General features: G+C 47.9%; 1 protein-coding gene across 3 annotated transcripts in view; it reads right to left on the bottom strand.

Annotated features, from left to right (window-relative positions):
- ASTN2 (astrotactin 2) overlaps window positions 1–25,090 on the bottom strand; it is a 354,980-nt gene that overhangs the window by 279,938 nt on the left and 49,952 nt on the right. For 2 of the 3 annotated variants that reach the window (XM_064728027.1, XM_064728028.1), the window contains exon 2: window positions 17,118–17,305. In XM_064728027.1, the coding sequence (XP_064584097.1) occupies window positions 17,118–17,305 (188 nt within the window). Of the gene's footprint in view, window positions 1–17,117; window positions 17,306–24,792; window positions 24,869–25,090 lie in introns of those variants that run through there. The other variant, XM_064728029.1, reaches the window with a different exon arrangement.

Raw genomic sequence — 25,090 nt, 5'->3', positions numbered from 1 at the left:
AGAATGAAGCGCTCCTCTGAGTGTCCCCATGGATGGCAGTGCCATCGACAGGACAAGGTTGGCACTGTGGAAGGGTTGGGGCACTGAAGAAGAAACTCTCCCACTTACAACAAACAAACAATAAAAATTGGCAGAACAAAACCCAAAGAAACAAAAGAGTGTCCCCAGGGATGGCAGTGCCACCAAAAGGACAGGGCACTGCCATCGTGGCACTGTGGAAGGGTTGGGGCACTGAAGAAGCAACTCCCCCATTTATAAAAACAAGCCAAAACCAAACAACCAAAAAATGGCAGAACAAAAACCAAAGAAACAAAAGTGTGTCCCCATGGATGGCAGTGCCATCGACAGGACAGGGCTGGCACTGTGGAAGGGTTGGGGCACTGAAGAATCAACTCCCTCACTTATAACAAACAAACAATCAAAAAATGGCAGAACAAAACTCAAAGAAACAAAAGAGTGTCTCCAGGGATGGCAGTGCCATCAAAAGGACAGGGCACTGTCATCGTGGCACTGTCGAAGGGTTGGAGCACTGAAGAAGCAACTCCCTCACTTATAACAAATAAACAAGCTAAAACCAAACAATCAAAAAATGGCAGAACAAAACCAAAGAAACAAAAAACCCTGCAGACACACTTTCCACAGCCAAACCACTGCAGCATTAACCTGAAAAACTTGTTTAAGAGAACAGGGAGGAAAAGTTCTCAAACGCAGCCTGGGGCGTGCAGGTGAACCTTCCATCCACACCCACAGCCCTGTCTCAGCCCCAGGGACCCAGGGCAGCATTCCTGAGAGCACTCAGAGACACTGAGAGGTGCAAGGAGAGCCAGGGTCATTGGCTCATCCACTCAATGCTCCAGTTTTCAATATTTGCACTGTCAGGATGTTTTCCAAACACAGATAATCGTTTAAACCCAAAACTTCTAAGGAGGAAAAAAAAATGCACAACTTGCAATTATCCCATTAATTAGGAAAGGAAGAAAGAAGTCCAGAATTTGTCTGCATGAAACAGAAAGGAGTGATGAAGTAGCTACATATGAATGTAGTTAAACTGAAAATTAAAGTCATGGTTTTTAATTTCTGTGCATGGCACCCTTCAGATCCAAGTTTGGTAAAAGAAAATATAGATACATATGGCTATATGGAATTTCTATTTCATGGATATACAAGAACAGAGACATGGAATATCAAGCAGGGCTCTGGTCTCAGATGCTGAAGGTCCTGGTGGAACCAGGGGACTGAGGGGACCCCAAAGCTGAGATGCTGAACAAGGGAACTGATGTAGGAACTCGCACCATCTGTGCTACAGAGAAGGTCAGGGAAGCACATGGCTGCACACAGGGAGCTGGGAGAGGATGATCTCACCCTCCTCAGCAGTTTTAGGGCTGGTGCATCATCAGCCAGGTCTCCAGCTGCCCTCCCTCCAGGGAAGAACAGGATCAAGTGTGTTTTTCTCTGCTATTATAAAAGACATGAGCTTGTGCACATCCTCTGATGTGATGCAGCTTCAAGGCTGCAGGATCAGCCTTCCAGGGCTTGCCTCAGCTCCCAGAGCCCTTCTCCAGGACAGCCACACTGCTGTCCCTCACTCAGGGAGAGGCTTTTGGGGCAAGAGACCTACTGGGTCATGCAGCAACTGGGAAGACAACCCACCTTTCAAACTGAGTACATCTCCCGGAGGAGGTTTAGCTGTTCCCAAAATCAGGAGGAGTTTCACACCAGCCCTCCAGCTTCTCCATGTATTTCCCCATCCTCGTGCTCTACTCTTCTCCTGCACCCTGCTCCATTTCTCCCTTGCATTTACATAAAGCCTGAAATCAATTCTTGTTTCACTTCATTATCATCAGGATCTGTGAGGGGGATCACAAGCCCCCCTTCACCTCCCCTCTCAGCAGAAACCCCCCTTGCCTTCCCCTCTCCCTTTTCTGCTCCTCATCCTCCCCATGCCAATCAAGGATGTTCCACAACCTTGTCAGGTGCTTTGGGAAGAGCCTGAAGGACACAAGAGCAGCTCCTGAAGAGCAGCTTGGTACTGGCTACTGCATCAGCTGCTCTCCTGACCAACACCCCACTGCTGCTGCCTCTCAGCTACAGGATGGGAGAAGCCAAAAACCAGACAAAGAGGACAGGAGGGGAAATATCAGAAATATCTACCTGTCTCCAGCTTCCCAGGCCCAGGAACCAACAGAATTTGAGGACAGACACAGCTCCAAACCTGCACAATTATTTCACAAAATGGGGAGCAGGGGATGAACAGAAGCACCCCAATAACACGAGAGCTCTCCCAGCTTTTTGAAGACATATGGCTCCTCTCCATACCTCAAGCAGAGACTCTTCCACGCTTCCAAATTACAGCTGCCTAAGCTGTTTCTGCAGATATTTCCTCTTTCTATGCAATCATTTGGCTAATAAGATGAGCAGGTTGGGCTCATTTATTTTGGACACTGTTCGTGGGTCATTAGCAGAAAGGCTAATCATTGCATTGGCAGAAAATATCACTTCTGCTTCAGAGCTGGCTGCACAGCACGGGGAGGGGGAGAGAGCAGGAGCCTGACAGAGCCTTTAAAAAAAAATAATAATAACACAAAACCCAAGTTGCACTGCTGTAGAAGTGGAATTTTCCTCTGCTGTTTCCCCAGGTGCCTGCTGTTAGGATGAAGGGACAGACTTGAGTGCCCGAGGCAGCTCTGAGCTCCCTCTCCCACACACGTGCCACCTCCAAGGGATGCAGAAGGAGGAGAAAGAGGAGAAACAGGAGAACCAGGAGAAGGAGTGATGCTGGCAGCAGCAGCCTGGCCTCCCTGAGCCACAGCAGCACAGCAACACATCCTGCAGATGCTCAGCCCTCCAGGGAACCACCCTCATCATCCTCATCCTCACCCATAGTAAATGCCAAGAGCCCCAAAGCACCAGAGCCCTTCCTGGGGTGGTTTGGGGTTAGCAGAGCAGATCAGTTGTGATGCCTGTGCTCTGCCCCGCAGCACCTGAGCACTAAAATCCACCTACAAAGACATTTAAAGAGCAATCTGCATTCAGTGTGAAGGCTGGAGTGCCAGGGGGGATGCAGCACTTCAGGGCATTTGTGAAGCCTGAATTTCCAGGAGCAAAGCTGAGCCCTTCCCGTTTCTCTCTTGAGAGGTGACAACAGAAGCAAAGACAAAGTTCTGAGATAGCAAAGCAGCAGCACTGAGGCTCCCCAGGCTCAGCTGCTGCACAAACAGCTCTCTCCAAAGGCCCTGGGAGCAGCTCTGCCCTGCGGGTATGGTGCCCAGGCAGAGCACAGGGACACAGAGCTGCTCCTGCTCCACCCCACAGCAGCTGCTGCTTCACCCACCGACCTGGCAAGGCAGAAATGAGGTGTTTGAGGGGAACAGCTGGCAAGGGCACAGGTTGTCCCCTCCCCAGTATGGGAAATTGCGCTATCTCTAGGTCAGAAAAGGGCACAATCCAACTCCCCAGCAGACACACAGCCAGCACGCTTCCTGCTCCTCTCCTCCAGCTTCTGCTGCCCCAGATGTCCCTGCCCTGTGTGCTGCCAGCAGAGCCATGACCTTGGCTGCTCTCAGCAGCATCCTTGGGGCAGGCACAGGATGGGGCTGCCACCTCCCCTGGGAAGCTTTCAGCAGATGTCCCTCAAGGAGACATCTTTTATGGAAAATCCTTTCTTTAGGATTTTTCCTCCTGAGAAGCTGAAAGGCCTCAGGAACAAAATGCAAACATTGATTATCTGCTGCTGTGGAATGCAGCAGGTGCATCTGTGATTGGTCTCATGTTGGTTGTTTGTAATTAATGGCCAATCACAGTCAGCTGGCTCAGACAGAGTCTGAGCCAGAAGCCTTTGTTATCATTCCTTTCTATTCTATTCTTAGCTAGCCTTCTAATGAAATCCTTCCTTCTATTCTTTTAGTATAGTTTTAGTGTAATATATCATAAAATAATAAATCAAGCCTTGTGTAACATGGAGTCAGATCCTCATCTCTTCCCTCATCCTGGGACCCCTGTGAACACCGTCACACCTGTGCTACTTGCCCTCCAGCACTACATCAGGAGCCTCAGCACAATTCCCAAGAGGTTACAGCAGGAGGGAGCTGGGCAGGGGGGCAGAGTGGCAATATGGAGAGGAGGGATAGCAGGAATTTATCCCTGGAATGCTCCAGCTTGCCTTGAGCCACCCATGATGAGGCCGTTCCTGCTATTCCCCATGGGAGCATGGTGGTTTCTCTGTCACCCTGTTTATTTGAGACTTTCTGAGCCTTCTGATGTTGGCATTCTTGTAGTGAGCTTTCTCACACGTTTTGTAAATAACTCATTGTTTTGCATTCTCTTATAGAAGAGGAGAAATTTGATGGACTGTTAGTTTGACCAGTGTCATTGGAGAGGTGGCATTGCCACCCTCCAATCCGCTGCCACTTTTGGAAAACTATAAATGTTGGAGTCAGAAAATAAATTTCCCTTTTTTCTTCACCTTGAGAACAGCGGTGTGCGCTTGTGTTCTTTCATGCCCTATAGTGCCATTACTCCAGGCCAACCCTCTCCATCCAGCCCCACAGCAGAGCTGGCTGCTCCTGGGGAGCCCCACCACAGAGGGGCTCTCCAGCAAGAGAAAAGGGAGAAGATGATTTGGGAGCTAATTTAGAGCTCGCATTTCCTAAGTCCTTTCAGGCACCGAGGCTGTTGGCAGGCAGTGCCACAGCCCCTGCCAGCCTCAGCGGCTCTACAATGTCCTTCCCTTGGCAAGGGCAGCGGTGGGGAAAAAATAACACACAAAAAAAAAACAAGGGACATGTGATGGAGAGCTTGGCTGAAGGTTCCCTTCCCCCCTGTGTTGATCTATGTGCCAAGGAAGAAGAGCATAGGGGGAAAAAAAAGTTTCAAAATGAAAAAAAAAAAAAGCAACCAAAAAACCCACAAAAAACCCACAAAAAACCCTCAAAAAAACCCAAAACAAACACTATAAAAAAAAAAGAAAAATTAAAAAAAAAAACCACACCACACACCACTTGTTTTGCTATAGCCAGTATATCCAGGCTATGGGGATGGATCTGCGGCAGACATGACTTGAAGCCATTGCTTTGTTCAGGCCAGGACAAAGCCATCACCCTCTCAGCCAGCAAAGGGAAAGCAATACAGGAAGGAGCACTTTGGCACAGCCTCCCTGAACCCCACACCACTGTATGGAGCCCCCAAAAGCAGGACCTGGCACTCACACCCTGCAATCCCACGGAGAAAAGTGATAAATGCTGCTGGGTTAGCACACTTGTGCCAACAGAATTGAGTGCATGGGGGTGAAATAGGGATTTTAGCCTCAAAATGTCATGGCCCAAAAGGGCAGGGTAGGCAGAGCCTCACTCCTCCCCAGGCACATGTGCAGACCCCATGGAGGAGGCTGAGGATGCTCAGGAAGGCACCCAGAAAACAGCAAGGGTGGGAAATCTGCTGGTGGAGAGTGGCAGCAGCTCAGGGAATGACAGGATGAGTCCAAATATTTAATTCATCTATTTTTTTTTCAAAGGAGAAGGGAAGGAAAGAGACCCCAGCCATGCAACCCAGGAAAAACCTGATGGCAGCACTCACACACAGAGCCCCTGTCAGGGTGACAGCTGAGCAAGGGGGACTCTCCTGAGGGTGGGTGTCCATCCCCCCATAGCCACTGCAGCAAAACAGGTGATGGGAAAACATTCCAGCTTGGAAAGGAGGGACACAGGATGCCAGCAGAGACACAAACACCAGCAAAGGCATGGTCAGGTGAAATGTGATTGTTTTGGCAGGGGCACACAGCACATGACTGTCACTGACCTGCTGGTTTTGCATCACATCAGCAAGCTGGGCACCAGCTTCTTCTGCAGGCTCAGCTGTCCCTGCAACACCTGGGGTGCTCCATGCAGCCCTGGGAGCTCAGCCTGCTCACCTGCACCCTCCAGGCACCCTTGGGAGCTCAGCCTGCTCACCTGCACCCTCCAGGCACCCTTGGGAGCTCAGCCTGCTCACCTGTACCATTCATGCAGCCCTGGGAGCTCACCCTGCTCACCTGCACCAGCTCCAGGGTGGGGCATACAGGAATAGAGGCAGTGAGGATCCTAAGGCAGGAGCAGCTTGGTTGAAAAATCTCTCTTTGTGTCACTAATGTCTCCCTGCAGAGCACACCAGCTCCAGGGTGGGGGATACAGGCAGCCAAATCCAAAGCAGTCAGGATCCTTGGAGCAGGAGCAGCTTGGTTGAAAAATCTCTTTTTCTGTCACTAAACCCTCCCTGCAGAGCACACTGAGGCTGCAGAGATGCTCATGTGAACCCCTTGTCCCTGTCAGGAGAAACACAAGCCATGAGCAGCCCTGCTCATCCCTCCCTTCCCAGCATTGTGGAGATCCAAGGGACCCACTGAGGGCAGAGGGGAGAGAAGAACCAGGTCACTGCCCTTCTGTGCTTTGGCAAGGCTGTTCCCCAGCTCCCAGGGCTGAGCAGCAGCCACTGGAGCACCTCGGACTCCTCCTCCTCCCCTCGGCCCCCTGACAGCCAGAGGAGGAGCTGGGCTCTGTGGCAGAGGGAAGAAAAGCAGAATCACAGCATTGATCCAGCACAAGCCACCAGTGTGGATCTGGGAAAGGATGGCCCTAAACCAGCCCCAAGGAAGCCTCAGCTGCCTATAACCCTGAGATTGATGCAATGGGGAAAATCACAGCCAGGGCAGTAGGAAAGCTCAGATTTGCCCAGGGAATGGCTGGTGAGAAGCTGCTGCCCAGCTCCAGCTCTGGGAGGGGAAATGCAGACCCCTGACACTGCCGAAGCATCCGTGGTTTTGCTGCCATCCACCTGCAGGGTTCCTCATCTTCCACCTGAATAAAAAGGGAGCGGTCTCCTCTCCCCTGAGGAGATAAAAAGGAAGCAGCTAGAAGGGAAAGCCACCAGTTTTCCTGTTGGATAAAGGGGAACACAATGCAAAAAAATATCCAAAAAGCCCTGAAATCCAGGTGCACCCCAGCAGGGCTGGGGCTGATGTTCCCGCTCACTCCCTCTCCAGCCACTGCCATAAATCCAGCCCCAGAAGCATCCACCTGGGCCAATCAACCAGCTCCCTTCATAAACAGTTATTTTCCTGCGGTTTTATATAATTGGATTTTAACAATAAGCACAATTCCATTTTTTTTCCTCCCTCTTTTTCCTTTGCTGCACATCCTGAGACTTCATGAGGAGGCTCCTGCTTGGAGCTGGCAGAGACCTTTTCAAAGCTGAAACAGAGCTCGTCCCCCTCACCCGTGGGGATGGAGGAGGGAGGGAGGGAGGAGGTGGAGTGGGAGCAGCGACAGGTAAAAATAACCATACTTGGCCTGATGCTGCTCCCAATTAAGCCAGAGGGAATTTTGCCCAACTTCCAAAGCAGCAAGACCCAGACACACACACAGAAAGTGCTCTGCTGTATGAGCAGCCAGAGAAAATCATGGATATGTGAGATTCATCCTTATATTTCCTGCTGGTGGGAGAGTGAGCATCCCTGCCCCAGGAAAGGGCACTGCAGGCACCCAGAGGATGATGATCCCTCAGCACCACATTTCCTCTGCTGTTTTTCCCTCTGTTTCCTGCTTGTGGGAGTCTGAGCATTCCTGCCCCAGGGGCAGACACTGCAGGCACCCAGAGGATGATGATGGTGATGATCCCTCAGCACCACATCTCCCCTGCTCTTTTTTCCTGTATTTCCTGCTGGTGGGAGTGTGAGCATCCCTTCCCCAGGGCCAGACACTGCAGGGGCTGCAGGGACCCAGAGGGTGATGATCCCTCAGCACCACATTTCCCCTGCTCTTTTTATTCTATTTCCTGCTGGTGGGAGTGTGAGCATCCCTGCTCCAGGGCAGGCACTGCAGGGACCCAGAGGGTGATGATCAGACCCTCAGCACCACATCTTTCCTGCTGTTTTTCCCTCTATTTCTGCTGGTGGGAGAGTGAGCATCCCTGCCCCAGGAAAGGGCACTGCAGGCACCCAGAGGATGATGATGGTTATGATCCCTCAGAACCACATCTCCCCTGCTCCAGGCACAGCCACTCCACACAGAGCCAAGAAGGAATTTTATTTATTTTTTTGTTCCAGGAAGGGTTTATCTGCTCAGACAGTTTCACATCAGCTGAAACTAAAGTGTAAGTGGTTTTGGGGAGGATATAGAAAGTGTTGAAGAGTAGAAACATTTCATTCTGACACTTCCCTGAACAAAAAGCGCTCTGCCTTTTCACGGCACTGCAGTGCCTTGTGAAACCAAGTCCAATTTATTTTTAAATGGGGAAAAAAAAAGGAAAGCCCAAACTGAGAACAAATATATTTCTGGGGACAAATATGATATTGCGTTTCATCCTGTCGTTAACACTTTACTCTCATCTTTGGGCTATGCCAATCAAATGAGAATTCAGCCTTTTGTGGTGCTGTGATGGAACATCTTTCACAGGCACCTTGAAGCTGTTCTGCATGAGGCTGGGCACAGTTCACCTTCACAGAAGCCAGAGCCTGACACCATCAACACTTGATGGGTGCAAACATTTCCAGCTCACATCCAAACACGAGGAACAACTGAGAGCAGCGAGAACTGCAGACAACACAAGGTTTGAAAGGAAAAAATAAAAGGCATTTTGCTGCCTGTCTGAAGAGCAGCCCAACTTTCAAACCCACAGGGATGTGAGAGCTGGGTGAGGCTCCTCACCCTGGGTCAGAGCCCATATTGTACCTACAGGAAGATGGAGATTATAATATTCCTGGGAATGAAGCATAGCACAGCCTCACCAGTGAGGAGACAACACCCTCCATCCTGCCAGCATTGCCAGGAAAACACTCTCCATGGTGAGGTGCAACCTCAGAGCCAGGGGACACCCACACCCAGCCATCAGCATCCACAGGAGCTTTCCTGGAATAACATTTCCTGGCAATTTTAATGCCATATGTACTTTGGAGCCTGGCAGTTTCAAGCAATTAGATCCAGGCTGGGAGCTGCAAAGTATTTCTGTGTTTACATCAATGTTTCAAAGGTACCGGTGCAGCACTCCCAGCACTTTTACACACAGGATTAGCACGGGGCTCCCACGTGGAAATCGCTCTCTCCAGGAGCCCAGCAGCTCAGTGAGAAGCAACCTGTGGAGGAGAGGGATGGAAAGCAGGAGCTGAGGCAGAGCCACCCCACTGAAGCCTGGATTTCCATCTGGGGAAATAAAAAAACACACCACCAAAAGGTCAGGCCACCAGCTACACCCTGCAGTGCTGTGGATGTGCGGATTTTTCCCAGACAGATGGTGGGAAGGGGAAGAGTGAGGAGGAGGAAGGAAGGGAACAAGTTCAAGACAAGCCTCTGAGATCAGCAAACTGATAAAAATACCCTGGCAGTGCCTGGCAGCACAGAGGGACCCAGCACAGAGTGTGTCCCACCAGCTCACACTGCTCTGCTGCTCCTCACCCCACTCCCAAAATCATCCCTCTGGCCTTTTTCCTCCATCTCCTCACGATTTCAGCATCCCCTTCCCATCTCTCACACCCCCTGACAGCCCTGGCCACTTTTCCAATGGGAGTTTTTAGGTTTTTCCCTTCCATGCTCAATTCTCAGCATTTTTTCCAGGCTGGGGAAATCTCAGGCATCAAATCCCTCCCACACCCTCGATGCCATCTGCAAAATCCAAACCCCTTTCCCAGTGCTTCCCATGGCTGCTTTTCCCCCCAGTTTTCAATTGCTCTGGGGGTGAGATGAGCAAGTTAAGTCTGCTGCTCAGTTCAGATGAACTGAGAGTGTTTATTCAGCCTTCCTTTATCAGAGATGCAAATCAAACACTCCAGTTACATATTTTAACACGGTGGGGTGGAAAAAGTCTGATGGAGAGAAAGCCACAGAGGGTCTAATGTATTCACTGGAGCTAAGGTGGAAAACTGAGAGACACTGGTGAAAAATTATCAGCATAACAGGTGCCATTGTCACAAAAGTGACAATTTGAAGACAAATCCCTCAAAAATAATTCCCTAAATATCAGAGCACATAATTAACTACATTTAGTCCCTGTTTTATACCAGCTCTGCAAAGGAGAGTGGGGAGGAGGGGGAAGGTGCATGAAAGAGGCTCCTTCTCCCAGACAGCAAGAAGTTGGTTAATGGCACATTAAAATGGAAATGGAACTTGGAGCCAAAGCATGTCCCATCCTGGGAGAGAACAGACGCCACCACAGTGTCACGGTGACAGGAGTGGGACTTTCTTCCAGCATGGACCAAAAACAACCCCTCTGTGCCCCAGTTCCAGCCCCCTGAGCCACGGAGCCTGCAGGGACTCAGCCCCTCTGAGCCTGCAGAGATCCATCCCACCAGTGTCACAGACAGCTTTTCACTAAAAATCCTTTCCTCAGGATCTTTTCCTCCTGAGAAGCTGGGAGGCCTCAGGAACAAAATGTAAACAATGGTTATTTGCTGCTTGGAATGCAACAGGTGCATCTGTGATTGGTCTTATGTGGTTGTTTCTCATTAATGGCCAATCACAGTCAGCTGGCTCAGACTCTGTCTGAGCCACAAACCTTTGTTATTCATTCCTATCTGTTCTTAGGATTTCATCAGAAGGCTGGCTAAGCTTTCTTCTATTCTTTTAGTATAGTTTTAATATAATATATATCATAAAATAATAAATCAGCCTTCTGAAACATGGAGTCAGATCCTCATCTCTTCCCTCATCCTCAGACCCCTGTGAACACCATCACAGACCAGTCCCTCAGGAACCCTGGAGAAGCTCAGGAAAAAACTGGGGGCCACCTCCAGCAGTGTGGGGAGGATTGGTGAAGGTCTGAGGGTTGCTTGGTTTGCCATCAGCAGAGAGCCTGCATCTCCCATCCCAGGGATCTGGGGATCATTGTCCACCTCCATATCAGGTGGGCAGCTCCTCCTCCTCTCCCCACACGATTCTCGCACAGGGACATGCTGAACCCAGGGGTTTTAGAGCTTTTCTTTTAGGTTGTGTTTTTTTGGGTTTTTTTTAATAAAAACAGCTCATTGGAGATCAATTTAGCTTTTTAATACCTTTCAGATAAGAAAATCTGCTGCAGCAGCAATTCTCTCCCTATCTTAATTAATTTCTAAACACATCACAAGCTGGAAGTGCATGTTTGATGAATCTGGTTGACCTCCTGGTGCAGAAATGATGACACAGATGTTGTGCCTTCTTCACTACCTCATTACTCATGTCACACCAGGGTTTTTTTCTCCCATTGAGCTGGCTGACAGGAGCTCCAGTGCTGCCATCAGCAAGACAAGCTGCAAGGAGCCAGAGGAAGGCTTGAGCAGGATTTTACAGCTCTGGAGAAGCCAGGTCCACTGGTGCTGCCAGCAATCCCATGCAAGCACAAGGGAGAGAGGGAATGGAATCCACTGGGAAGTTTTGCACTAAGGAAGACAAAACAGTGCAGAGTAGGTGTTGGGGAAGATGAAACAGGAAAGCTTTATAAATATGATTGTCTGCCAGAAGATTTTGAGAATATGGAAACTGTAAGTGAGATTGAAATGACAGCAAGCTTTGAGATACCTGAGTTACTGAACAACTGGAAAGCAATGGTGTGGCCAGCTGAAGGTAATCCCCTTTTGATGGAACAACACCCTCTGCTTGCAGACAGGCCCAAGGCTCAGAGCAGACCCTACAGCCTGGCAGAAGGGGCCCAAAGAGGAGTTTGTAGGGTTTAAAATGTAACACAGTATGGTGATGTAATGATTCTTATAGGCTGTATGTAAATGCCATAGGATTTGTATCTTGTACTAGATTGGTTAGTGAGAATCAGAATATTCAACACAGAAGAAGATTCAGTGTATTGTAATGGGAACCTCGCTCTCGTACCTCTTTTACTCTCTTAACCTCTCACCCCCTCTCTTCTCTCGGGCCTGCTCTCAGCTGTGTTTGGCAGCTCCCAGCAGGGCCCTGCACCCAGGCCCTTTGCAATAAACCCCAAGTTCCACACCTGGCTCCAGAGATCTCTCATCTCTATCCATCCCCACTGTCCTACCCCCCAACATTCCTACAGTAGGGAAATGAGAAACCCCCCAAAGAATGGCCAACCTGAGGGAATTCTGGGGCTGAAGGACCCCAAGTGGGATGGGCCCAAAGCCCACAGGATCTGGAACCATCCCTGAGAGCTGTTTGCTGGGGACAGTGGGTATCAGCCCAGCTCTGAGAAGGGTTTCAGCCTCCTCTTCCCTCCCATTCAAGCCCAGTTGCACTGGTATGATGTTATATCCACCTGTGGGAAGGAGAGCGACCATAGAATCATGGAATGGCCTGGGTTGGGAGGGAACCTGTCACAGACACATTTTCTGAAAAATCCTTTCCTTAAGATTTTTCCTCCTGAGAAGCTGGGAGGCCTCAGGAACAAAATGTAAACAATGATTATCTGCTGCTGTGGAATGCAACAGGTGCATCTGTGATTGGTCTCATGTGGCTGTTTCTAATTAATGGCTAATCACAGTCAGCTGGCTTGGACTCTCTCTCCGAGCCACAAGCTTTTGTTATTGATTCCTTTTCTATTCTTAGCTAGCCTTCTGATGAGAACCTTTCCTCTATTCTTTTAGTATAGTTTTAATATAATATACAGCAAAAAAAAAATAAATCAGCCTTCTGAAATATGGAGTCAGATCCTCATCTTCCCTCATCCTCAGACCCCTGTGAACACCACCACACTTTTCCTCATGACCATTGTCCAAAAACCCAGTTTATTTCTGCTGGAGCTGGAGCAGAAGCAGCACAGAGCACCTTTCTAAACCTCCCAGCTTGCAGGGATGGTCCTGGCTCTGGTATCCCATATAAGAGAGATTTATTGTTTTACTGGCATCACTCACAAGAGAGGAAATCCCATCAATCCACCAGCAGGATGGGATGGGGCTTTGCTTCCTCTCCCCAAACTGCATCCCCACACATTTACAGGGTGCAATGATCAAAGGGTCAGTGCAGAGACAAAACCTTTCTGTCCCACCCTCAGAGCCTGACAAACAACCCCTCTTTGGCCAAAGCCTCCAGACATGGCCAAGGGCTGGATTTAACACCACACAAAACAATAATTAAACCGGGACACGAGGCGGTGGGGAACAACAAAAAAATAAATCTCTCTTATGTTCTGTTAAATTCAGCAATTTACAAGGCTGGAATAATTAGTGGTTTAAAATGTTTTGACACAAGCAGCCCCAATAATCATGATAAATCATATCAGGCATATGCCCAGATCCTTGAAGTGACAGATGACAAACAGAGCAGTGACAAGATGCTCCATCACACAGGGAATCATTGAGTTAATGGAAGAATTATTGCTTCTGAAATCCACTCTAGTCCCATTGTGGGGAACATTCCAATTTATCAAAGCCAAATGAACATTAATTGCTGCAGCCTGGTAAGTTTTCGAGCTGCTGTGACCTTCATTGAATTTTAATCCAAAACAGATAAGATTTACTTCCACACAACAGGAAACAACACAATTAAACCCAAATGACAGCTGAGATTATGGTGAAAAAACACAACAGGCATAATGACAAAAATATTGATTCCCTTCTACTTGACACTGTGCTTTAAAAAAAGGGTAAATAAATAAAATCTTGCATTTGCATATTTGTTTTTCATTTCCCTTTATCCCTTCTTTTCATTTGGGAGACAAATTTCAGATGCTCAAGCCAAGAGGAAATGGGTGGCAGAGAGTAATGGAGACTGAATTCCCTTTAACTGCAGTAATTAATGTTATGTCTCATTGGGGAGAGATTAAGAAAAAACAGTTAGGAAAGGAAGAAAAAATAAAAATTAAGTATTATCTAGCTGTCAAAGATGCCCTTGAGCTCGGGAAGGGAGGTGTGAAGAGGGTGACAGTCAGTCAGTGCTCTGCAGGGGTAGATGGTGGCCACAGGGACAGGGGCCATGGACACTTTCCTGCTGCACTGGAAGCAAACCAACCCCAAAATGCCAGGGAGTGACAGCCAGAACCTCTGGAAAGAGGAATAAATGCAGGATTTGCACCTCCCTGGAGCCCCCATGCAGCACAGAGGGGGTCTTGGCTTTAGAGGCAGAGCAGGAGCTCCCAGCCAGGCCATAAACACCTTCAGAAACCCAACCAGTCCTGCCTTGGAGATGCCTCATTGCCCAATAACCGTGCCAAGTGCTCCCTAGGAGAGGGATTAACCAGATCCCCCAGGCAAACCTTCCCCAGCTCCTCTAAATCACCTGGAGCAGGAGGACAGAGGTAAAATCAAGTGTTAGAGCTACTTAAAGGAGACAAGAAAACACTTGGCCATGTCCCCTCCTGTCCCCTGGGGTGGGATGCTGGCTCATGATGGACAGGGCAGCACTGGGCTGGAATTCTGTCCACAGCAGTGATGCTGGTTTAGTTCATAAAAACACACACAGGAGACACTGGGCTTTGTGGTAGGAAAAGGAAGGAAAAGTATTTGGATCCAAGGAGGACACAGGTTGTATCCCAAGGCAAAAGGGATATAGACATAGAGGGTGTGGGGTCAGGAGGGGGAACCCAGGATCCCCCCTATGCCAAGCACAGCACAGCCATGGAACCCCACTGCTGGGGTAGGAGAGCTCAAGTGATGGGGACCCTCTGGGATGTGCTGCAGGTGAGGTTAGGAAAGGAAATAAATGAGTGGGAAAGCAGCCCAGCAACCTGGGTGAAATAAGAAACAAACAGCTGTGCCCATTTTATTTCCCCTATAGAGCTCCATGAGGCCTCAAGGAAGGAAAAAATAAAATAAAATAAAAAGTAACAAACCAACAAAACAGAGTCATCTTTGCTGGTAACTCAAAACTTGGCTTGGGTTCACTCAAAAAGTTAATGAACCTTCTGAAAAAATCTGGGCAGAGTTTCAAGCCTGTGCTGCAGTCCTGACCCAGGGAAGGGATCTGCAGGGCTCCTGCCTCCCCAGGGACACATGTGCAGCCCAGATCCCATTCCCAGACCCAGATCCATGCCCAGGACCTCAGCTCCTGCTGCAGGGAATGCCAGGATTTAGAGACAGTGGAATTACAGCTGATGGCGTGTGGCAGGAACAACTCCTCCTCTCCTGTTGCTTTTGCAGGAGGGAAGAGAGGTACAGGCAGGAATTAACTCTCACAGCAAAGCCATGGGTGCTCCCACACCCTTGGCAAAGCCCGTTTTCCCTGGCTAAACTGGGATTAGAGCCCAAACCCATTCCTGTGATATTTCTGTGACATAGCCAGCAGTGCTGTCAGCTCCATCCCCATCCTGAGGTGCAGCAAAGGAAAGCTCTGGCCAGAAGCTTCTCAAAACAACTTCCCAAGCATTCACACATTACAATCATCTCCTGTATTTCAGAGAGCATCTTCAGCAAGGGCTGAGGGCCAGGACTGACTCTCTCTACACTACAGAAAATCTGCATTTCAAGCAGGAAGCACCAGGCTGCAGAGAAAGTGTCACCCCACAGACACAGCACAATTCTCCAGGGCTCAGGTTTGCCCACAGCAGCCAAACAATCCCATACTCAAACCTGCTGCCAGGGATGGAGCTTTTCACACCCACACATGCTGTGCTGTTTTCTTGCTTTGTTCTGTCTCTCACTTGTATTTTCAGGCTCATTTTCCAAGTATGCAGTTCTAACCCTTTCCCCCTCTCCAACATCCATCCCATTGACAATTCAGCAGGAATAAAACATTCCCTAACCAACTCAGTAAGATGCAGCCCCCAACTCCTTTCCCTTCTGTTATCCAGCACCTTATCTTGCCCAACAAGCCTCTCTCCCTTCTCACATGCATTCAGTGCCAGGTCTGAAGTCCCACTGATGAGACACGCAAAAAAACAGGTTTAAAGTTGTAAAAGCCAAATAGCTGCTTGTTCAAATAAAAAACTATTAAAAAAAAAAATAAAGGATTTGTGCAGCCATTGTCTGTGTTCCTCCTTCCAGAACTAAGGACAGAAGCTGTGGAGATGACCCAGATTTTAAGAGATGAACAGGTTTACCTTTTGCAGAGATTTGTGGGATCCCCAGACCCTCAAAACACTTGCTTTGGCAAATGAATTACATGCATACACACTGGATACACCAACATAACTTCTTTTTTTCTGTATCTTATCCCAATGAGATTGAAGGGACAACACACTGAATCCCATCTTACAGATGGAGATCTGAAGCATGGAGCAGATCCAAACACGTAGGCAAGCACCTCATGTGATACTGCAACTTTAAAAGGCAGCACAGCACATAAACAGTGCATTATTAAAAGGTCACAAACACCCCAGATGGAGACATTCAAAGCACTGGATCATCTTTTTACTTTTAGGTCAGGCTTGTCCTTTGCAAGAAATGCTGCAGCCCTTACTCACTTCAAAGACAAACTTCAGCTTCAGACAGAAATGGCCAAGCCCAAATCTTGCCCTTGCACCATGCCCAAACATAAAGACCAAGCAGAAACACCCCACAGACACCTCACCACTTTCCAGCATAGACAGGAGGAACTACAAGGATCCTTTTTATCTTCCCAACAGCTTCTTCCCCACACTCTTTTGCTTTGTTTCATTTTCTCAGAAGATCAAGCACTGTGCTGGTTTTTTGTGGGCTTTTTTTGGGTTGTTCTGGTTTTTTTTGTTGTTGGTTTGTTTTTTTTTTTTTTTTGTTTGTTTGGTTTGTTGGGGGTTTTGTTTTCAGGGGATTTTTTGTTTGTTTTGTTGTTGTTGTTTTGGGTTTTGGGGTGTTTAGTTGGTTTTGGGTTTTTTTTTTGTTGTTGTTTTTTTTGGGGCTTTTTGTTATCGTTGGTTTTGGTTTTTTGGTTGTTGTTTCCGGGGTTTTTTTGTTGTTGTTTTGGGGTTTTTTGGTTGTTCATTTTTGGGTTTTTTGTTGTTGTTTTTTGGTTTTTTTGGTTGCTGTTTTTGGTACTTTTGTTGGGGTTTTTTTGGCTTTTTGGGGGTATTTTTTTGGGTTTTGTGTTTGGGTTTTTTTGTGTTTGGTTTTTTCTGTTTAGTTTTTTTCTTTTTTTTTTTTTTTTTTTTTTCCTGGCCCATTCAAACACCTCTCTCCCTTTCTGAAGACCCAACCAAGAAGGGACACAAACATCACCAAACCAAACTCACCACCCTTGTCCTTACCCCCGTCCTCCAAGGAGGTCCCTCCATCCCTTTGGGTGCCCCCATCAGCTGGGACTCACCATGACTGAGATATGCAGGATGTGCATCTGCTCCTCCACGATCTCCGAGGGCTCCTGGAGGCTGGGTGGGGTGGCCCTGGAGAGCTGCTCAGCGCTGCTCATGGACACGTGGAAGTACAGGGTGCCATTCTCCAGCCACTGCTGCTTCCAGTGCACCAGCGAAATGTCCGACACCGTCCCCGACATCTCTGCAGGGACACAAACACAGCTCGGGGTCAGCTTTCCCCACCATACCCAAAGGTGTTATTCTAAATAATTTCTAATTATTCTAAATTTCTTTTATCAAAGAAATTGGGACTTTTGAGTCTTTCCCCCTTTCTTTTTGCATCTTTAAATAATGCTTCTATTTCATTTTAGTCTCTACCTGTTCCTTCTCTTATACATGAACAGAAATGTTTGTCTTCCTTAATAAAAATCAAGGTGCTGCAGAGTGCCTGGGGATTTCTAGAATAGGAAGGTAGGAATAGGAAATCACACAAGATGCCCCAAACCTCCTGTGGTTTATCCAGGAAACAGGATGGAAGAAGCTCCCAAGGAGCTGCAGCCCAGCCCAAGGGAGTTTCATGGCTCAGGGAGGCCAGGCAAGGCAGGGTGCAGACACCAGAACACACTTTGCTGGCACTGACAATGGAAACCTCCTTCCAGCACAGCTGTATTTAATAGGGACACTCTCAGCACAGACTGTGAGCTCCAGCAACAAGGAAAAAGCCTCCAGGCTTGAAAATACCCATTGACATTGGAGCTGCACCTGTCAGTCACTTTCTGGTGGTTTTACATCCCCCAGTCCTGATTTACAGCATACACCACCAGCCTTCCCTGACCTCGGGCACTGAATGGGGGGTTTGGAGAGCCCAAAAGGCACCCCCAGACCCACAGAGCTGTGGAGGCAGCAGCTCCCAGGCTCAGCTGCAGCTCCTCAGTGGGTCAGGAGCACTGACAGCTCCACAGCTGCCCAGCACAGCTCCCCACACAGATCCCTGCAGAGAATGGGTTTGGCAGTTTGGCAGCTGAATCCAAACCAAAAGAATAAAAACACTAGTACAAAATGAACCAAAATATTTCTCCTTCCACCACATCTTTTTTGTGTTTGTTTTTCCATTTCCCATATAAACAATGGGAAGACAGACAGGTCTTCTTAGTCACTGGGCCCACAGCTTCAGCAGCTTTGAGGCAGACCCAAATTCAATTCCCTCCTATCTGCCAGCCCCTGACCCACTGTCTGCAGGTGTGTCTGCCCCAGGACAGTCAGGAACACAAGCTCAGGTACAACAACAGAGACAAGGTTCTCCTCTTCCTCCTCGGCTGCAGAGGGTCAGTGGGGAGGACAGCACTTGTTCCCCTGAGGGACACTTGGGAGGTGAGCAACCACTCAGGCTGCAAGAGCAGGCACCTGCACTTCTACAAACCCAGCCTGTGACCGTGTTCACAGGGGTTCTTGGATGAGGGAAGAGACGAGGATCTGACTCCATGTTTCAGAAGGCTGATTCATTATTTTATGATATATATTACATATATATCATAAAATATCATATACATACATATATAAATCATATACATACAAATATACATCATATATATCATATACATACATATATATCATAAAATATCATATCTCTGTCCAAGCCAGCTGACTGTGATTGGCCATTAATTAGAAACATCCAACATGAGCCAATCACAGATGCACCTGTTGCATTCCACAGCAGCAGATAATCATTGTTCACATTTTGTTCCTGAGGCCTCCCAGCTTCTCAGGAGGAAAAATCCTAAGGAAAAGATTTTTCATAAAAGATGTCTGCAACACCCAGCCCAACAAAAAAACCTCTCAATCCTTCAGGAACAGCTTTTCTCACCCCTGAAATCAATATATTTTCCAGGAGCAAGCTCCTGTCTTCCCAACGTGGATCAAAAGAGAGTCAAGCAAGCTCTCATGGAGATGACCCCATCACACCCAGGTCCTTGGGCAGGGCCAAGGCCACCCCACCACTGCCAGATCCCTGGCTCAGCACTTCACTGGTCACACTGGAGCCACCGTGTCACCTCAATGTCACCAGAGGGGTTTTCTCATTGCCTCTGCCCCCCTCCCAGCACTGCACCTTCCTTATTCCCCACCCCTGTGCACACCTGAGCACTCAGAGAAAAACCAAACAGCTCCTAAATCTACCTGGAGCTCACACTTATGTTTGGGAGGGGATGCAGGAGCTCCCTGTCACATCCCTGCCATCCTGCTCATGACCCTTCTCTCCTCTGATATAAAATGCTCTTTACTGCAGCAAATCAGCACCAAGAGGGTGCTGCTTGTGCTCTGTAAATCACAGCAACCCTGCAGCTCCTTCTAGACCTGGGAACCTCATGAAAGGAATCCTGTGTCTCCCCTCCAAACAAGGCTCGAGCAGAAGGTTCCTTACAGCAGTAAAAATAAGAATAAAATGAGAGAAATATCAAGGCTGCTTAATTGCAGTCATCTTCCCAGCAATACTTCAAAGGTCTGTGCTGAACAGCATCTCCTTGTCTAATTAAAATCAAAACAAATGCTACTTTTAGGAGCAGAAGCACTCACTCAGCTTTGCAGCAGAAATCCAAGATCATCCTCAGAGGCAAACAGGCCATGGGAGAGCAGGAAAGACTCAGTTATGCAAAGCCATAATCTTAATTCTATCCAGAGGGACAGTCACCCCCAGGAGGGGATGATTTGCAGCATTACACACTCAGCACACACATATCCTGCAGCAGACCTTTGCTAAGGAGCTCAGCAAGGAGGTTCTGTCACCCAGCCCACGTGGATGCCACCAGGACCCCACTGCTGCAGCTCCAAAGGCTACATCCCATTAGGAAAGCGAGGAAAAATCCTCCAGGGTCAACCTTCCTCCGAGTTTTTTCCCTTACACACACATTTTTTTTGCATGGGATGTTTAAAAGGATCACAGAGAACATTTCTCAGGAGTTCTGAAATATAGGCAATTTTTTGGATTTTAGCCTAGACTGAAGATAAGCCTGTTTCATTTTCAAAAGGTCTCTTCCAAAAGTAGAAACTTCAATTTAACATTCATTTCACAATTTTAAGCAAGCCCAGCAGCCAGGAAATTTGTGACAAACACGGCCTTGCCAAGCCTGGTACCCATTCCCACACACTTATAAACACTTGTGTGCTTAAACTTTCATTTCAGGGCACCTGGTTACTACCCCAGCACCCCCAGGGCACCACAAGCCTTCAATCAGATTCACCACTCACAATAAAAATAATTTTTAAAAAAGCACTTTCAAGCCCTGTAGCTGCAGAATCCCTCAATCCCCAAACACAAGGAAGTTTTTTGGCCTCATATACCTGACACTGATATTGCTCTGCCTGTGTTTCACTGGACACACATTGTCACTCCACTATCTGCTGTAGTTACAGCAGTGAAAACCCGTCCATCAGCCAGAATGTAATAGTCTGCAGCAAGATTGCCTGCTATCAGAGCTTTCAAAAGCTTTTGGAACAAATTAAGGGCATTCCTGCACCAAAACTGAATGAGACACAGTTAAAGTTTTAAATGTGCAGCAATGGAAAAGCACTTGTGGTGCGTGGCTGTTAAAAATCTCAGTATCTAGTGGATGGGGAGCTATCAGATGGGGCTCAAACAGCCCTTTGTGGGTAAAGCACCAAGTGAAACAGCCAAACGCATCATCAAACATCTGCCATGCCCCTTCCTACCTGCTCACTGTGCTCAGCAGAGGAGACAATGTGAGAAACGCCAATCACTGGTTTTTAAAATTTTTAAAGTTTAATAGTAACAAAATGGCTATAAAAATAGTAATGCAATTAGAGTATTAATAATTTGGACAATCTGAATTAGGACAATATGAGACAATAGAAACAAAGAGTTAGAGATGTCCGGGTACTTTTTCTGGGCAGCATGAGCCCAAAAAAGGACACACATTAACAAAGGATTAACCCTTAAAAACAACAGCCTGTTGCATATTCATACACCTCATACATGATGCATAAATTCCATTCAAACACAGGATTCTGTCTGGTCATCGTCAACTTCTTCCTCCGAATCCTAACAGCACCTTCGAGGAAGGAAGAAATTCATTTCCTCTGTTAAGAGGGCAATAAATTCTTTTTCTCTGAAAGATTCAGGTGTCCTGTGGCTGCTATCTCAGTGAATCCTTTCTTTAAAAAAAGTATCCTACATAGCATAGTTTCTATATTTAACACAGTACTTAAGAGAATTAATACAGCATTACTTTCTAACACAACACATATAATATTCGTTTTAATATTTGCGAAAAGCCAGTCATAAAATACATGCATTTTTCACAGACAATGAAGAAACAAGGAGGATCCTCCTTCCCCACAGCAGACAGACAGAGTTCTCCCTTTCCCCTGCTCAAATGCCCCAGACCAGCACCACCTCCATCCTCAGAGGGTCTGAGGAATCTCTTCTCCCCAACACCAGCAGGTCTCTCTCCCCTCCCAGCCCCACCAGGTGTTTTATTTGTCCCCTTCAGCCAGGTCTAATCAGCTCTTGGAGGCCTGAGATAGCTCAGCTACCCTTGGGGGCATAAAAATCAGCAAAATTACTTCTGTTGCAGTGTTGGAAACAAAAAGGCTTAATAAAAGGCAAAATAACAAACAAAACAAAAACCCCAAGCCAAATGCCAGACGTTCTTGCTTCTAGTTAAACACTGTACAAAAGCAGTTCGTTTGTTTGTTCACTTCTTTTACTACTAATTGCCCAAGCAAGACTTTTGGGCTTCTGTCCAATTAGCTATCCTTAAGTTTGAGGTGAAGTCCCCCAAGTCCTATGAACTGTCTTTTAATTGAAGAGAGAATCTTCTAGGCTTCTTTCCTTTTAAAGAGACACAAAAATAATTTCATTGCCATCATCTCCCACCACACAGCTCAGCTGAGCCCAGGACAGCCCCCATCAGGTTTTGGTGCCAACTGAGGATGGTCTGAAAGTCAGATAAAGGCACACAGAGCATTTCTGCCTTTTCTGCTCTTCCTCAAGCTCTGTGCCTTGCACAACTTCTACAGTCTTTAACATTTTCCTTGGAAATCAAACAAACAATCCAAACAAAACTCTTCCCAGGGCTCAGCCCCTGACCTGGGCTTCTGTCCATCATCAGGTCACCCATCCAGGACAAGGCAGTGACCACAGCAAGATCCCTTCCAACCAACTCTCTAATCCCCCTTTTTTCCCTTTGCTGTTGCTACAACCCTTTCATATAAACATTTCATTGAAATCTTCAACTTGTATTACAATCAAACTTAAAAGCAAAGGGGCCTAAATGCATTTGGTTGGGAACCAGGAGGATTCCCATAAAAGCAGATTATGCTGGCGTGATGAATACAAAATGAAACAGCCGATATTAAAGTTGCAGGATTGTTGCTCCATGCCTTCAGGCTCCTGGCCACCATCTCCTCCCTCCTCTCCCCCTTTCACTGAAGCCAGGGACGGCCTTTTCACCTCTGCCTTCTCCAGGGCAGCCTGGCAGGCTTGGAAAATTCAGCTCTCCCCGACCTAATGCAATGCCTCAATATCCACCACTTCTGGGGAGTTTGCAGCCCTGCCTTATCTGTCATGGTGTTTTACAAAGCCTGTGTTGTATTTAATTGGCTTGTTCTTGCTAATCTACCATGATTATTGTATTTTTATTTTGTTCTTGAGGGCCATTATTAAAATAAGCCCTTTTGCTAGAGCAGTTCATCCCCACAAGGTTCCCCACCCCCAAATATCCAAACCCTCCTGGTGCCTCCTCCTGGCTCAGACCTGCTGGGCACTTTCCTGTCAGCACCAGCTGCTTGGGGAGATGGGTGAGCAGCCAGTGAGTAATTTCCAGTGCACAGATCCAGGCTCCTAAAGCCTTTTTCCTCCCCACCTGCTCCATCCCAGCAGGAGCTGCAGCCAAGCTTCCTCATCCCACCTGCACAACTCAGCATCCTAACCTGGCAGAGAAAGAGCTGGAGAGCTGGTTAGTGATTGTATTTCCTTTTAGAGAGGCACAATTCCAGCTTGTGCCCCCTTTTTCCACACCCCAAATCCTGCCTGCCACCCCATTCCATCTGCTGTTACTCCAGGGGCTCTCCTGGGTTAACGTTCTCCAGAGGCACCAACCTCAGATAAAGTGTTAGTTTAGAGATTCTTCAGTGTGCTAGCTACCACTTATGCTAATAAAGCAAATTTATGCAGAAAGTCATAAACAGAGAGCTCTCCCCAGTGCCCTTGCCAGCACAGGATTGCTCCCTGCGGAATAGATTATCACACTCGCTGCAGACAAGCTCCAAAATTACTCTAGAAATGGGGCTTCCCCCATGCTCCCAGGGGGGCTATTCTGCAGTCAAACAGGCCCTAAGAGTTGTAAGAGTTTGGGTCTTTTGGTGGCAATGTGGTGGAGTTTTTTATCCGAAGCATTAGCTCAGGTTTTCTTTTTCCTCCCTTCCCCTCCTGTTCCTTCTCTTGCACTCCTCCCCTGCTCTCCCCTCACAGAGCTCCCTGGGGCAGCACACAAGCACAGCTGCACATCATAAAAAGTAATAGAGAAGCTCAGAAATTTAAGAAAGAGGGGGGAAAAAAAGAGAGATGACAACATAGCTCTGATCATCTCCTTTCAAAGCCCCTGTCTGTGAGAACACAGTGCTGCACCTGCAGGGCATTTCAGGGGTGGCTCTGGTGGTGTGCAGGTCTGCATGGACAGGGAATGGTTTGAGTTAGAAAATATCTCTGAGATCATTGAGTCCAGTCGTGATCCCAGCAGTGCCAAATCCAAGGCATGATGCTGGATGGAGGAGAGGGATGGAGACAGCCTGGTCTGGGGTGGTCCAAGGGGGTCCTGATGGCACCAAGTGCAGGCTGGAGCACTCAGCATCTCACTGCCAGCAGCATCACATGCCTGACCCTGGATAGGCCAAATGGGATTTGCAATAAAGGGGTTTGGGCTGTTTAGGCAAAACAGGATTGGCAGTAAAGGGGTTTGGGCTGTTTAGGCAAAATGAGAATTGCAATAAAGGGGGTTTGGCTGTTTAGGCAAAATGGGATTTACAGCAGAGGGGGTTTGGCTGTTTCCAGGCTCTGCTGGAAGGACAAGAACAAGCAGCCAGGTTCAGGCATGCTCCTGGTACCAGTCACCTCAAAATCACAGAGATGTGAGAGGAACTGAGCTGCCACCAAAGGGGTCATGAGCACCAGAGCAATGGGACTGATGGTGAGGGCACATCCCAAGCTCAAAGGAACCCAAAAAACAAGAAAACCTCCTTGGTTTGGATGGAGAGCTTGCAGTGTGCATCATCCAGGGTGAGCAGGGAGGACAGAGTCAGCCCCAGCCCCTGGAAACACTTCAGACAACCAGAGGGCTGGGCTGCTCCAACTCAGCTCTCTTGGTCTTGGCTCTGGAGCCTTCTGCACCATCCCCACATCCCTTTGGCCTTTCTAATCCTGGCTTTAGGGTCCCTGGACACATCAGGGAGCAGATATTGATTTGCCTGTGCTACCCACAGATCTCAGTCTGATTCCACAAACCCCAGAGAAGCTCAGCACACTGTGTGCTCCTGCAGCGGCTCTGATTGCAATTCAGGCTCCAGCACATTACCCTTATTTATAATGCCAAGGCTTCCGTGTGGTGCCTCAGGCACTCTGAAATTATTACAGGGCTCTTTGACTTTCAATTCCCTTCCATTCAATTCCATCTTCACCTGTCAGCAGAGACTCCCCTTGGCCAGTGCTGGGATCTGATCCTGAAGGAATTGCTGGCACATGGGTGAGACATCTCTGTAGGAATGAGAAGCCCCAGGTATGGCAGAGCAAGGGGGAGTGTCACAGACATCTTTTATGAAAAATCCTTTCCTCAGGATTTTTTCCTCCTAAGAAGTTGAGAGGCCTCAGGAACAAAATGTAAACAATGATTATCTGCTGCTGTGGAATGCAACAGGTGCATCTGTGATTGGTCTCATGTGGTTGTTTCTCATTAATGGCCAATCACAGTCAGCTGGC

This window comes from Zonotrichia leucophrys, chromosome 17 (genome assembly GCF_028769735.1).
Source record: "Zonotrichia leucophrys gambelii isolate GWCS_2022_RI chromosome 17, RI_Zleu_2.0, whole genome shotgun sequence".
NCBI classification, from domain to species: Eukaryota; Metazoa; Chordata; class Aves; order Passeriformes; family Passerellidae; genus Zonotrichia; species Zonotrichia leucophrys.
This window is presented reverse-complemented; position numbering and strand designations above follow the sequence as displayed.